Source organism: Xiphophorus couchianus, chromosome 15, assembly GCF_001444195.1.
Source record: "Xiphophorus couchianus chromosome 15, X_couchianus-1.0, whole genome shotgun sequence".
NCBI classification, from domain to species: domain Eukaryota; kingdom Metazoa; phylum Chordata; class Actinopteri; order Cyprinodontiformes; family Poeciliidae; genus Xiphophorus; species Xiphophorus couchianus.
This window is the reverse complement of record NC_040242.1, coordinates 11,995,544-12,011,423: the sequence shown is the minus strand read 5'-3', so window position 1 is coordinate 12,011,423 and position 15,880 is coordinate 11,995,544. Positions and strand designations below refer to the sequence as shown.

At 37.6% G+C, this 15,880-nt stretch overlaps 1 protein-coding gene across 1 annotated transcript; it reads left to right on the top strand.

Moving 5' to 3' along the window:
• Window positions 1-570: 570 nt before the first annotated feature.
• On the top strand, window positions 571-11,690 carry LOC114158174 (transforming growth factor beta-3 proprotein-like). Its single transcript, XM_028039486.1, has 7 exons — window positions 571-1,319; window positions 7,811-7,971; window positions 8,524-8,653; window positions 8,761-8,868; window positions 9,080-9,245; window positions 9,330-9,483; window positions 10,181-11,690. The coding sequence occupies exons 1-7, from the start codon at window positions 974-976 to the stop codon at window positions 10,337-10,339; spliced, it is 1,224 nt and encodes a 407-aa protein (XP_027895287.1). The 5' UTR covers window positions 571-973; the 3' UTR covers window positions 10,340-11,690.
• Window positions 11,691-15,880: the final 4,190 nt, after the last annotated feature.

Genomic DNA, 15,880 nt, shown 5'->3' with positions numbered 1-15,880 from the left:
AAAAATTAAATATTTTCTACATCAACATCAAATGTAAAATCTTGTCAAGACCAAAGAAAAGAAAAGAAGAATGTGAGGTATGTGGTTATGTTAAAAAATGTTTGCCTCAAATTAACAGTTCAATATCTTTAAAGAAAATGGTTTCCTTTCCTCTTTTACTTTTGCCAAGTTGAATGAAGTAATCAAACGTGGGTATATTTTTGTTCAGTAGAGGGCGCACTACCAGGGAGATTAACCCACACAATATTTCAAGAAGACAATTAGAATATATATTGTCACAAACCTCCATTATCATGTAGCATCATCATATCGTCACATAAGGCGCACCAAAGTGATTCCCAAGACCAGATCTGGGTTGCAGTCTGCGCCATGTTAAGCTTAAACTTCAAGCAAGCATTCCTTCCAAATGAGTCTGTTTTACAGCACCGGGGAACAAAAGAGCAATTTATGTTTCTCGCTCTCTCTCTCTATTTTTTTTTTAAACAAAATTATTTAGTATTTCAGGCTCAGTGAGTATGGCAGTGGGCCCCTGTTGTGATTTGTGCGCTCCCGGGTGTCTGCGGTCCCTCCTCCATCAAACGTCAGAAAGCAGCGGCAGCCTATAAAGCTCATATGAAGCCATATCAGCAGCTCGAAGTCGCATATACCTCGTTAACGTGACAGCCTGCGGTCAGCCTGCACGGAGAATAAAACTTGATGCTCCGAAATAAACGACGCGAGACAAACCGCTCTAGGAGGACCAGGAGGACTGATGGACTGAACAGAAGAATACAGAGAGAAAGTCTTAATAGAAATTTGAATCGGATGAATAAATAATGGGCGAACTTAAATTCGGATTTGCACAAAGAGGAGTTAGTCCACAAGTTAGTTTTTAAGCTGGAAAAGGAAAGAATCTGATTTAAAAAGTAGAGGCAGTTCTCTCTGTGAGCCGTCACATTTCAGCTCCCAGAGCGAAACAAATGCGGACAGAAAGATGCATCTGGGCAAAGCTCTACTGTTCGTTCTCCTCCTCAACTGCGCGACTCTGAGCTCGCCCCTGTCCACTTGTGCCACCGTGGACATCGACCATGTGAAGAGGAAGCGGGTCGAGGCGATCCGGGGTCAGATCCTCAGCAAACTTCGGCTGTCGAGCCCTCCGCACTCCCTGGGACCGAGCAAGGTACCCTATCAGATCCAGGCGTTATATAACAGCACGAAGGAGCTTCTGGAGCAGCTGGGCAGGGATCGGAAGCAGAGCTGCGGCCAGGACAACACAGAGACGGAGTACATCGCCAAAGAGATATACAAAATCAACATGGTGTACGGAACGCCAGACAACAGTAAGTTCTTCCCTTTTCAAAACTTTCTCATTGTCTCCATAGTGCGTAATTACGCACCACATGAAGGTCAATTTGTACTTCATTCACAAATATGCCGATTGTACTACGTTGTATAAATAAAATCGTACGGCATTTAAAAGGTAGCTTATTGTTTTTAAAAATGAACTAGATATGAAGACAGGCCACACTTAGTGATATATTTAAAGCGTTTATTTCTGCTGATAACTAAAGATCACAACTAACGAAAACTCTGCATTCAGGTTCTTAAAATTTGATAAGGGCATCGGAAATCTTGTAGATAAATGATGCTGTGGCCTATATAATCCTGGGTAATAGCGCTGACTTTACAAGTGTTCAAAAGGACATTGCTGAAGAAGCAGGCTGTTCACAGAATGTATTAGCCAAGCAAAAAGGTTGAGTGGAAGGAAAACGTGTGCAAGTGCAATAAAGATAAAAGATAAAGTAAAGTAGATTTGATAGTTGGCTGGACTCAGTCTTCTAAAATCCACCAACACAGACATGTGCAGGACTTCGGCTAAATGTTCTGCATTAGTTGTGTTAAGCCGCTCCTGATCCAGAGACAACAACCTCAGTTTTGTATCTAGGACAATAAGAAAAAGAAAAAGAACTGAATTGTTGTTCAGTAGTATGAAGTCAATTTTGCATTTGAATGGAATTTACAGGGCCCAGAGTCTGGAGAGAGCACAAAGAGGCACAAAATCGAAGTTGCTTGGATCAGAGCTCAGCATGACGTTTCCACAGCTTTGTCATCTGCTGTTGTTGGTTTACTGAGTTTTAACGAGTACAAAGTCAGAGCAGCCACAAACTTTTAGAGTGCTACATTATTCCCTCTGCTGATAAACTGTGTGAAGATGATTTCATATTCTAGCAGGAGTTGACACTCTGCCCAGAGAACCAAAAACTGGTTAGATGAGACTGAGCAGCCAGTAAACACAAATGGTCTAATATAGATTCTTTAAGGGGTATTGCTAAGAGAAAGATGAGATACTACAGAAATGCAGATGAGTTGACTATCAAAGTGATATCAGCAGAGCCACAGAATGGTCGCCTCCATGGATGCTCCATGGATGCAGTAACTGATGTTGAAGGAAGGAGCATTGCATGCATCTACTGTCTAGTACGCAGACATTTTTTAAAATAGGGTGAGATTAATAAGGTAAAAATGTAATAAAAACTCATTTTTTAAGGGTTTTGTTTGACATTCTTATTTTTTTGGAGAAAATTAATTTTGAGTTTCCATTAGTATTTAGCCATAATCACATCTTGAAAAGAAATACAATAATAAATCTACAAGATAAATGAGGTTCATTCTTTGAATTACATTAATGAAATAGATCGTCTTTCGAAGTCAGGCTGCAAAATATTAGAAATTATTGTGATGGAGAAAACATCGGTAAATATTGTAAGTATATCAGTAGCAATATAAGCTGTTTTCTGCTTTTACATTTTACGTTTTTGGTTTGGTTATCTGCCTCTGGTGAGATCATCTCCTGTTGAACCGGTTGAATACAACATTGGCAAATAAATCGGAAGTTCAAAATACTTCTATTGGTCAACAGTTATTGCACTCCAAACTGTTCTTTTGTGAAGTAAATATTGCACACATTGATATTATGATGATGATTATGATGATGATATTTTGGATGACATTCTAATCTATAGAGAGATACCTTATTTAATATTTTATTTGATCTATTTTTATTTTGAATAAAATTTGTAAAATATATTATTTAAGATCTAGTTCATTGGAAACTTTTTTAATCCTAAAGTTTTACATTACCTTTATAATTAACACAAAGCCAAACTAATCAGAAATTTAAGATGAGCAAATAGAAATGAACAATTTTCTGCGAGCACACTTCAGACTTCATACTTTCACACAGCAAAGAAACATTTTCCTACATAATGAAGATCTTAAAGCTGCTTTCCAAATTTTCTGTAGATTCATCTCAATTACAGTCATTGAGTTTTTCAACTTGTTTTGCAATTTAGTTGTAAAGTGGTGATAATTGAAAATGAAATCTACCCAAATCAAGCTGAGATACCTGATTACTTCTGTATGTATAAAGAAACTGATCAGCTTGTAAACTTGTATTTATCTTGTTTTTCTTTTGTATTTTGATGGGTTTTTTTAATAGAAATACTTGTTTTTAAATGGAAATCAAATGTCAAAATGTATGTCAAAGTCCCTCTGTTGCCATAATGTTTACTGATGCCAGCTGATCAGCTTTGTTCTTGTGCCTCTTTTGATGTCATCAAGCAGAATTGGCACATTTTTCCTTCAGCGTTCTTTAAAAAAATTTTTTTTTTAGAAATCTTGAAGTAGAAATCCACACTCGGCTGTGTTTTTTTTTTCTGTCAGCACTCATTTATTGGTGGGAAAAATGCACCACTGGACATTATATTTAAAAACTGAAGTGGGAGCTTGGAAAGGAGAGGAAATGTGTTTTACTCCTGTGCTGTCCCACCTGTTTTAACTCTGAACCAGGAAGGTCAATCCCCTCCTTTACTCTCTTTTCCCTCTTGTTTTTCCCCCCTCTGTGGATCATGTTCCACCTCCCAGATGTTACCATTTCCTTTCCAGTCAGGGCCAAATGAGAGGGACATCTGCCTCGGCGGATGGGGATGCCTTCAGGGGAAGGGAAAGTTAACAGAGGTGGACAGGAAGGGTTGGAAGATAGAAGGGACCCTCCTCGTTAGCTTTGAGAGAGGGATCCCGCTCTCGGCGAAGTCCTCATATTCACAGACGCGATGGTGTTGAGGTGGTGCTCCGAACGAGCCCGCTGTGTCTTGGCCTGATAATTACACACACAGGTGGTCTGTGAGGGTGAGATCACCTCACTGTTAAGGTTTAGCTATGCTAAACTGAGAGTGAAACAGAACCTTCAACATGAATTCCTCCATTATGCCTCCAATTTGTTGCCAATTTACCACTAAGTATGGTTTTGGGTGCTCTGTTTATAATGAGCTTTACTTTGGATGGGACCAATTTGTTAAAATAATCAGAAAAGGCTGTTTAGGCTCATATTCTTCTTACTCCACATATTTTATGCCAAACTTATATAGTTACCAGCATTTTTTTCTTTATAGAATAAACGGCATGGAAATGGAAAACTTGTGGAGAGAGGGACACGTGTCTGTGGTAAGACTGAGAGAGTAGAATAGGATAATAAATGCTGAAGAGAGCCTCACGGTCCAGAGCAAAGCCAAACTTATTGCATCACTGTGCTTTTGAAATCAACAGGTTTCCTGAAGTTTAATTTCCCCTCTGCAACGTTCTGGTTCGAATCTTTCAAAAGTGATTTGGACCAAAAACACCAAACAGTGGAGCCCTGCTCTCAGAACCTTAGATTAGCTCCAGGTAAATTTATATTAATGTTAACAAGTGAGAAGTAGAGTTTATTTTATTGCAGTTGCCTGTGAACAGCTGGAAAAAAATAAACAAAAAGAAGATTTATTTTAAGTTTCATCATTATTCATATGTGAACTTCTCTTCTCTCACTTATGCATAGGCTTCTTTCTATACACTGTACCAGATAGTAACAAGGTGTAGTTGCCACTTCTGGTACAGATGCCATTCGTTAGATTCATTAGTTTGCCTCTCTTTGGTATTTTAAATTTTATTTTCTATGTTTTCATCCTCCTTCATGGGAGCAATATGAACTTGGATGCTCCTGCAGCCCTGTTTGTCACAGCTCCAATTCTTTTGAACTTTTTAATCAACTCTCTGACTGGAGGAGTAGCTAATTTCTTGTAGCCGTTTCCTGACTTGAAGAGGTCGACACACACCTGCTTTACTTGTTTGTTCTCTTGTCCTACAGAAATAACTGTCTGCGTCAGATCACGTCAAAGAGAAACAATACGTTTATGGATTACAAATTGAAAGCTTTCCAAGTTCCAGATAGATGTAAAATGTCCGTGTTTTCATTTACTAAGAAATTGTTCATTTGAACAATAAGGAGCCAATAAGTGTCGTTTTTGATGTAGGCCACAGGGTAGATGGCCAGAACGGCATTAGAAACCTTAGAAGGCATGTTGCACAAGAACCATGTGGAAAACAAATACCTGTTGTTTTCCACAACAAGTATTGTGTTTTAAAACTTGAACAAGTTATAAAAATACCTGTTCCAGTATTTTTAAAACTTGAATAAGTTTTTAAAATAATTTTAAGGTCATGGGGAGTTAGCAACTCCTTATGTTGGGTGAACTCTCTCTGTATTTGCTGTTACGGATATGGAAATCAGGCCTTGTTTGCTGTCAAACACACTGTGTCCACATGGTGTGAGGCTCACGTTATCATGTGATGTCTTCTGTTCTGTTTTTTCAGTTTTCACAAATCGGGAAAGTTTGTGTGGTTGTTTATATCATGGATGCAAATAAGAAAGCGGTAAAAATATAGTGCTATAGAAACGCAGCATGGGTAATGTGGAGCTGCGGGGCCCCACAAGTAAGGGCTCGATTGCTCAGTTTGCTATTTTGCTGTCAGCCTAAATTTGCGCTTTTTGATATATTTTTGATATATATATTTACCCCGCCTCTCGCCCGGAACGTAGCTGGAGATGGGCACCAGCAACCCTCCCGACCCCATTAGGGACAAGGGTGAACAGAAAATGGATGGATGGATGGATGGATGGATGGATGGATGATATATTTTCAGATTTCTGGAATAGGGTGATAAGATGCATAATGAGCAATCTAAATAAATACCGGACGAATAATTAATTAACCTATCACGTTGGTGAAATCAGGCTTTGTTTAAAAAAGTATGTGCATTTGTTGTTTAACTAATGCACGCTATTGCATTATTTACTGCCACTCTTTCAGTTTTTGTTTATAGGTATGAACATATCTTTGTTTTGAAGTCAAACTGTTGTGATTTTGTGTCTTTACACAGATCGTGCGCCTCATTTACAGGCTATAGTCCTCGATGCAGTTGTACTGGGTTCCATTCCCAACCCCCGGACCCTTGCTGTATTCTCTCCCCCCTGCACATGTCCTGTCTAGTGAATTAAAGTTTCTGATGGGGAAAAAATATTTTAGAAAACCCTATTTACAGATGCATAGAAAATAGTTTGTTTTTTAAAGACTTTTCCCATTGCATGCATGCAGATGCTGTCAGTTACAACACCAAGCTTTCAGATGTACCTGTCCTAGCTTATATCCATCTTTGTCATTTGAATCACTAATCAAATTCTTTTCAAGACATCAAGATATTCAAATAATATTGAAGCAGTTCCCTTAAACTAAATAGAAACAAATTCAAATCTGGTCCACTGAACTTTTTTTCCCCCCTAATTATAACATAAAAAAAAAAAAACAACAAAAAAAACACGGAAACTGAAGTTGGTACAAAAGAGCACATTTCATCACTGCACAAGCAGGTCAGCAAATGACAGGAAAGATTTCCATCTTGGGGGTTTATGTGCACGATAGATCTGGTATATGTCAGTGCCTGGCATTAGGGAAGTCATCGCGATAACAAAAGCTTCAGCTCCAACAGCTTATCAACAGAACTGAGTATAGCAAGGCCTTTGATACACAGATACCATTGAGATGAAGTCATATGACAGTTAAAAATCTTGGCATTTTACTATCAATATTATCACTTTCTCCAAATATAGACAGAATCTGTTGGAGAACCAGTGAGGAATTTTGATATCAGAGGCAGCAGCCAACCCCATTCACTGTGTGCTGGAAAAAAAAAAAAACTGCCAGCCTTTTGTATGTTGCAATGTGAGGACTGAGTTTTGGTCATATGTTCATATAGGACTCTATATAAAGAGTCCTATTGATCACATTTATTCCCGTTCTAATAAAGATGTGAAAAAAGCCAGATTTCACTGCAGTAGCTTCATTTCATGTGAAATATTTTAGTGTGACTGCTTTTATTCGGTTTGATAAAAATACTCATTAGGAATAATTCCTTTTGACAAAATCCCAGTGATACATTTATTGATAATTTGGAAGTACAGCCCAATTTTGTCAAATGGACAGCACACAGAGGAAAGAATCTATAAACATTGCTACCGGCACAATCTCACCACATTATCCAGAGTTGTGATCCTCTGCTGACTTTTTCATTAGCTCACCCTGGTGGTTCTCTAAAATCATAGCAGCGTCTCGTCAGCAGAAATCACTCAAATGTCTATCGCTGAGGCTAATAGTTCAATGATGCTGCATTGTTTTGGGGAAAATTAAATATTGAAATGTTAAGAAACTAGAATTGTTGGTTTTTTTTAGAATTACTTTATGACTTTTGCTTTTATTTGCAATGTTTGAAGTTAATAATTACTTTCTGTAGCCCCTATCTTGATATTTTTTACATTAAATCACACCTCCCCCTACCCCCTCACTATTCAGTTAGAAACTATTATTGGGAAAAATCATATAGTTTTCTATGAATACCTCACTGAGTTCCAGCATGTTTTCTTTTGCCTAAAAGCCATGTTTTATCTGTTTTTCCTCACCAGATAATCTCCCCTGCCCTAAAAGCCTGACTTCTAAAGTTTTCCGCTTCAATGTCTCTGAAATGGAAAGGAACTCAACCAACCTGTTCAGAGCAGAGTTTCGAGCCCTGAGGGTGCCAAACCCCAAAGCCATGAGGAGTGAGCAGAGGATTGAACTCTACCAGGTGTGTAAAGGTAGCGTTTCTTTGTCCTTCTACCAATATCAAACGCAGAACCTTAAGTCATAGATCTTTCTTTATATATCTGCTTTTAATTTTACAAAAGTTCCACATTTTCAGTCTGTCATGAACATTTATTAAAATCCCTTAAGCTCTGAGATATTTCTTTCTCCAGCTGGAATAACATCCCTAAGTTCTGCTCCATAACAGAGAGGCCGAAATTAACAACCTTCTGCTGCATTTTCACTAGATACTCAGGGGAATTTGAAATGATATAAATCTCCCCGTCCCATGACCAAAGCTGGATTCAATAATAAAACCTCAGCTCTTTACAGAGCCTTGCAACACTATACCAACAACCTAAACTTTTACCTATTTTGTCACATTACAACCACATCCTTTACTTTATGTGATGAATTTTGGATTTGATACAAAAGACGAACGCAAAGTAGTGCAAAATTGCAGTTGATTGAAAATACATTGCAAATTGTGGCATGCATTTGTTGACAACCTCTGAGCAAGCAAATTTAAAATTATAACTGTACCACTGTTTTGCAGATTATGAGACTAAACGAGCACATTAGGAAGCAGCGTTTCATTGCCGCTAAAAATGTGCAGACCAGAGGCTCTCCTGAGTGGGTCACCTTCGATGTGACAGAAACTGTACGAGAGTGGCTGATAAACAAAGGTGGGGTTAACATTATCTGAAAGATTTTAAAATAAGACATCATTAATCACTTCTGCTGATATTAAAATCTTTTTACTGCTCTCCCTTTCATGATTGTTTGGCAATAGGATCTAATCTAGGTTTGGAAATCAGTGTGCATTGTCCCTGCCATACCTTCAATTCAAACGGTGACATCATCGACAATGAAAAGGAAGTTCTGGAGGTGAAGTTTAGAGGTGGGTTTCCTCGGTTAAGTTGCAACTCGTTTAAGTGATTTAGTGAATGTTTGGTCAAAACGTCTTGTATCTCCGTCGTGTGAAAGAATAGCAGAAAAAATATTCAGACACTTTTCAAATCGGATGCAACGATTAATGAAAATCATGACAGAAGATGCTGTGATGGTTAATAGCTGGTGATAGAGAAGCTGGATCCTGTCATGTGGTTTAGGTGTTGATGGAGATGAGGAGCAGAGTCGCTTGGATCTGGACAACCTGAAAAAAAGTAAGCAGCAACACCCTCCTCACCTCATCCTCATGATGATCCCACCCCACCGCATGGACACCCACTCCTCTCGCCGACGCAAAAGAGCGCTGGACACAAACTACTGCTTCTCGTAAGCTTTCGTTCAGCGACAGGAGTGAATTGCTTGTGAGATTAAACTTTACGCAACTGCACTAGATGTTCTTGTGCTCCGCAGAAACACAGAGGAGAGCTGCTGCGTTCGCCGGCTCCACATAGATTTCCGCCGTGATCTGGACTGGAAGTGGATCCATGAGCCCAGCGGCTACGATGCCAACTACTGCTCCGGGCCCTGCCCATACCTGAGGAGCTCTGACACAACACACAGCTCGGTGAGATGGCCTATGTAGCAAAAATTATTAACTCCAAACCAATGTGGTTAAACAGGTTCTAGTTTAACTCTCCCAAACCAATGTGGGAGAGTTAAACTAGAACCTGTTCTAGTTTAACTCTCCCATTTACATATGTTGATCATTTAGTTGTCAAAGAGTAAAATGTGTGCAAGATTTTGAGAGAAACGTTGTCCAATAAGACTACATATTTAGTTTCAGCCACTATTATAGCATTTGGAGGGCTCCACACGCTGTCCGGGAAAAAAATAGCTTTTCAGACCAATACTAGTGCATATTTTTTCTATTTTCCGTGTATGGATAAGTGTGGAAAAGGAACACAAGGGTATGGAAATATTTTAAAGTACATCCTTCTATGGTCTGCTAATTGAATTGACAAAGGTACATGATACGCTAAAATTAGATGTGCTGTGATACATCATTTTGTTCTAGGGCAGAAATGCACAAGAAAGTTATGCAATTATTTAGTATTATAGTATAAGAATGAATATGCAAATATTTTGGTTATTGCAGTAGTTGCAGACATTCCTGTCACGTTGTCTGAGTGTTTCTCTGCTGTGAATTAACCCAAATCGTTCCCAGATTTTTTCAATTATACACAAGCATAACAGACTAAACAGAAGACATTAAAAACGTGTGTGAATGAGAGTTTTTACATCCAGGCTTTGCTTCCCAACAGCTGCTGAGCCTGTACAACACTCTGAATCCAGAGGCCTCCGCCGCCCCCTGTTGCGTTCCTCAGGACCTGGAGCCCCTCACTATACTCTACTACTCTGGACGGACCCCTAAGGTGGAGCAGCTCTCCAACATGATTGTCAAGTCTTGCAAATGTAGCTGAGAGGACACGAAAGACTGATTGAGGGGAAGGGATTTCATTAGGTACAGAAGAAGAAAACCTCGTAGACTCTGAGCTGTGATGAATACTTAAACTGATCCCGTGGCTTTTCTCTGTTCTGAACAAAAACTATTTTCCTTCTTGTTCCTTGTTAATTTTGCTGTTACAGACACTCTTCCGAAAGGCAAGTTATTTTTAAAACCTGACCCGAATTTAACCCCAGATGAATAAAATTTATTTTATGGTCTATTTTCAACTTCAAAAGTCAGATAGTCCGCAGAGTTACAATCTCTACATTGTCAGCAGTGCAGCTTTATATTTCTGTCCTAAATTTTAAATCTGCTCCCCTGAGTGGTCGGATTTCTTTCTGGCTGGGAATTTTGTTTAAACTTTCCTTAAGTTCCCTTCTCTGTAGACAGTGAGCATTATCTTCAAACACAAAAGGAGAAAGGACAGACTCACTGCTGTATCCAAAGCCATAGCTGTGGTCTGGGGAAAGGAGAGCTGAGTGAGAATGCCTGTTGCATTTGCAATGGAAAGGCAATGAACAAAGAAATTGAGCCAAGGTTTTCTCTTTTGGCCAGCCAGCAGCGGTGGCCCTTTTATTTTCTGTGCATCTATTAGAGCGGATGGACAGGAAAGAAGAAAAGGGGACCTGAATTGCAGGGAAGGATTGTGTTGGAAACTAGCCACGGGTGCGCTGCCATTCACTGGATGTTTTCATTCCTAACAGGTTCAAATTATTATTATTTTTTTCTCCTCGAACATCAAAGAATTTACTGGAAGAGAGCAAGTGTTATGCAACGAGCTTTTATGAGATTTCTTTTACATTAATAGCAGATTTTGTCTGTTATGTAACTTGTCATATAGTGATTGTTTCACTAACAGAAGGGAACTGACGCGTGTCGTCATTATCCACAATGAAAGCCATTTTATTCTGTACTATACCTAGGATACTGTTACATTGTAATTTAGAAATAATGTCCAACTTTTGTATCTGTATGTATTAGACTAGCTTAACCTGATGTTTGTGCCCCAGTGTGTGTCTGGCTGATGTTGTTTAAAGGTGGGAGTTCACAGAGTTAAATCCTGGCACTTTCGTTGCGGCAACACAAGAAAGTGTAAGTATGCAGCTCAGAAAGTTCGAGGTGTAAAAATAAAAACAGAGGCCACAAAAATTTGTCCTCAGTTTAACTTTTTCTCCGGGATGATTGACAATGTTATCGGCATTCATATGAGGCAGATGTCGTGTTCAGCTTTCGAAACAGAAAATCAGAAACAAAATGAAACAACAGAAGCAAAACCAGGGTTGAAAGCATTTCTACAAACCACAACATCCAACTACAATACTTAATAAAGATAATTCAGAAGCATGAACACATGTCTAGAGATGCCCAAGAATTTTTGGGACCAATTTCTGAGATTTCAAAACTAGGACTGACAGACTTTAAAAGATCTCTGAAAGAATTTAAAATTTTTCTGTTCCTACAATAAAATGTTTACAGTAAAATAAAAAAAGAGCTGTCTGTCCCTGTATTTCCGAAACTCTACTAATACTGTTGACCCTTCCCATTTGTAAAGGAGGTGTCTATCAAAAGATGCATCATCTGTCAAGCTGAAATTATTGATTCCTTAAATTTTTTTGTCTACTTGAAAACTTAAATGTGCAGTAAATTATAAGAAATTTATTTTTAATTTACTTTGTAGTGGGGAAAAATACTGTGTCAATCTTAATAATTGAGAGGAAAATATTTTTATTGTAGTCATTCATCAGTTTATTGTAGCTCCACAGAAGAGTTTGTTTTGCGATCATTAATTATTCACAATAGGAACAGAGATGACACACTGTGTGTGACAGAGAGCAGTAACTGCTCCACAGCTCATCTGTTAAACGGTGTTACTGTTACTTTAAATCAAGCACAAAATATTTAGAGAAATTGCATTTTTTAGCATCTTATGTTAGTAATTACCACAGTTAACATTGGTAGATGTATTTATTGTAAGTATTGTAAGCAAGGATAGTAGAATGTTGACTTTAACTCTAAATTCTCAAAAGATTGCAGCCTATAATAGATGCGTGTAGAAAAAAAAAAATTTTTTTAGGAATATCCAGATGCTTTGTGCTAAACCGATGTCCAAACTCCAGTTTATTTATAAAGCACGTTTAAAACAGAACAGACAGTTTGCACAAAGTGCTATACATACAAAGGTAAGGTAGATAAAACATCATTTTGAAATACCTCAATATAACTGAAATTAGCTTTTACTTGTCTCATTATTATTGCGACCTGTTAATGTCTAGGTACGGTGCATTCACTGACAAGAAAACACATTTTAATTTCCAAACGTTTTTCTGGTTACTTTGTAGATGGTCTAAGCAATTGTTAAACAGTTATAATTTTTTTGAAGCATTGTTTACTTTTCTCACTTTACAGTAAGGTGAAATTTAGGATTCAACAATGGTTTAACAGTTTAAGTTCAATAACCTTTCCAACTGTATGCCCTTTAACTAGATTTCCGTTCACAAACAAAAGAAGCACAGTTCACATCAACATGTGCCATTCAAATGGTTGCAAAAGCTAATTTCTATTTTTATTTCTGCAGCTGGATGATTGCTGAGCTAGTGTGTGATTTGAAACCTTGCTGCTTTCAGTTTGCTTTTTTCTTTTCTTCTTTTCTGCTGATCTATTAAAAAAAAAAACCTCACCTGTCACATTTCACACCAGTCTCGGGACAATGAGGACTGTTATGAAAACATTGCCGTTTCTGTTTGTTTTAGAGCAGAGTGAAGCCTTAGTGGAAGAATATGGCACAGAAAGGAAAAAAATCTTAATCTGATTGCAGCAATACATAAAGTTCATTTTCCTCTCATAGTCAGGTGAACGTGTCTGAATCCTTGTCCCCATCAGCACCATCTGTCCTTTATTATGTTTTTCAACCTTAATACTGTTTGATGAAGTCTGTTATTAAAAATACAACATGCTAAACCATGCAAGCCCTTTTAAAGCTGCAACATTAAACTGTTCACTAAGCGCTTTGCCTTTTCTGCAGCAAACCTGTGAAAACACTTAACTCCAGATGAGGAAAAGATGAATTTATCCGCTGGTTCAGTCTGCCACATTGAAATGCCATTTAAAATGCCATTTTCTCAAAATTAAGAAAAACATGAATTTTGCTTGAATCTCACCAGCCTCACCTGTTTCCTGCGAACACATGCTCAGTTTTTTTCTGCTTCATGCTGGAGTAATAAATTCAAGAGCCCTTTTTCAGAGATTTATGCCTAACAGCTTTCCCAGGTGACACACTATTACTCTTATTTCCAGGGCATATTAACACACAGACATGTCATTATTTTCTTATTTTTCTCTATAATAGTTGTATAAATCACACAGAAACCTGCACTTCAAAATTAATATTAATATTATATATTAATCAATTTGGGTCTTGCAAGTCAATTTGCAATTTGTTTCTGATGCACAAAGTCCTAAACTATATGATTTAGATTTTGTTTGTTAAATACGCTTGATTTTTAAAAAAGTACTTGCAATGCATCTAAAACCTGATAAGTATGAAAAGTGATGTCCTAAACATGTTTTATAAATAACTTTGAATTATTTTGCCTTGCTAAACATTTTCATATGGTATGAAAAAATGAAATTGGAATTAAGACGTTTTGACCAAACACTCACTAAGAAGTGATATAAAAAGTCAACACACTACTGTTAAATTGGCAAATTTCTCTGAAGCTTGCAGGTTTGTGTCAACATTGACTGGTATCTTGAACTGTTCGTGATTTTCTTTACCTTGACTAAGTTTTTGTTTCGACTTCAAGAAAAAGAGTCTCAACACCTGACAGTTACTGTCGTGCATTGCTCTCTTTCCATTCAGTGTCGTTTTTTGCAACAAGCATACCTTTAGGAATTATGACTTTAAGTCAAGTTTGGCTTAATCAGAGAATAAGATATTTCACCACATTCATTTGGAAAAATTCTAATTAGTTTTTTTCTTTTTTTTTTTCAAAATATAGCCAGACTTGATTAAATTCTTAGCCTTCTTGAGCAATTTTCTTCTTGTCCTTTCATCAATCTGGAAGGGACACCCAGTGCTCAGTAATTTTGCTATGTTCTCCACTGGATTATTACTGTTTTTATATATTCCATGGCATATTTTCCATGGAAAATCTTGTGGACCTTTGTGCTGACTGATATCTGTAGAAAATTAATTCCAATCTGTGAAACCTATGAGGAAATTTCAGAAAGCACACAATAAAACAGCTGAAGCTTATTTGGAGGTTTATTAGGGGCACTTTAAATGCTGGTGGGCGTGAACAGGCTCTTTTTAACAGGAATTTTAATGTGGTTAATTTTGAATACAGCCACATCCCCAGTTAGAAGAGGGTGTGCACACTTAAACAGCCAGATCTTTCTGGTTATTGATTTTTATTTTTATTTTCATTTTCCACCTAAAAATTTCAGTTTGTTTTTCAGTTGAGTTGCACAGGTTATAGGTCACACTGAAGGCAAAATTTATTTTATTTTATTTTAAATGGTTTTTAAATCACAAGAACTTGGCATTTTAACAGTATTGTGTAGACCCTTTATATGGGAATAAAAAAAAGTACAGATATAAACTTTTTAAGATTTACCAGTATTACATTTTATGCTGTCCTCACTGAAAGTCTGCAGCCACTAACAGAGACTTGGGGCTAATGGGTTGAGCTAATATGGACTGACAAATAGCCAGAGAGAATTCCCTCTCGCTGCGTGTCCATTATTGTTCCCTGTCAGAATCAATCAGAGATGGACCATGATGGGAACACAAAGACCAGAGGGCAACCTCAGGTCTAAACAGGAGCTGGGGCTTTAACAGCTTTGCAGAGAGCCATGTACTAACAATACACATATTTGTGGTACAGAGGAGCTGGGCCCCATGCATGATTGACTTTTAGATGACCAGCAGGCTGCCAGCATGTCATGTCATTGCTGGCAGCATTGTGTGAAAGTTTTAAATGGGTATTTGCATTCACACAGACTTTCCTGTAATTTTTAAAAGGTTTGTAATTATTAATTCTCCTGTTTTTTTGTTGTTTTTTTTGACTCATGTCTGCCGTTGCTTGTAGCTGTAAAAGCAGCAATACTTTATTCTTAGTAAAATTGATCCATGTGGTAGTCAAATGGAAGGATTTAGTAAAAACTCAACCTTAGATTTTTGAGTATGAAATAATTGAAGCCATTTTGTACCTTTTAGAAATCTAGACAAAACAGTTCAAGAAAGACCATATCCACAAACTCAACAAGTCAATATACTGCAGTTGACTATTTGTGGCAACTGTTTAGCTAATAAATTATTGGGAACCACCTTGTTGGTTTAAGCACGTCATAAATTGCCATCTTTAGTATTTACCAACGATAAAAAGAAAATAAATGCATCAAAACACTGTTTAAGTTGGTCACGGCCACACAGTGGAGCAGCTGTTTGCTCAGCTGTTGTACAGCAAGAAGGTTCTGGGTTTAAATCAAAGCCTTTTATGACTTTCAACTCAGT

Bases quoted from the DNA above. Each gene is read 5' to 3' on its own strand.
- LOC114158174 (XM_028039486.1), top strand. From the start codon at position 974: ATGCATCTGGGCAAAGCTCTACTGTTCGTTCTCCTCCTCAACTGCGCG. The intron at 1,320-7,810 runs GTAAGTTCTTCC...TTTCCTCACCAG, and splicing joins GTACGGAACGCCAGACAACA to ATAATCTCCCCTGCCCTAAA. The intron at 7,972-8,523 runs GTGTGTAAAGGT...ACTGTTTTGCAG, and splicing joins AGAGGATTGAACTCTACCAG to ATTATGAGACTAAACGAGCA.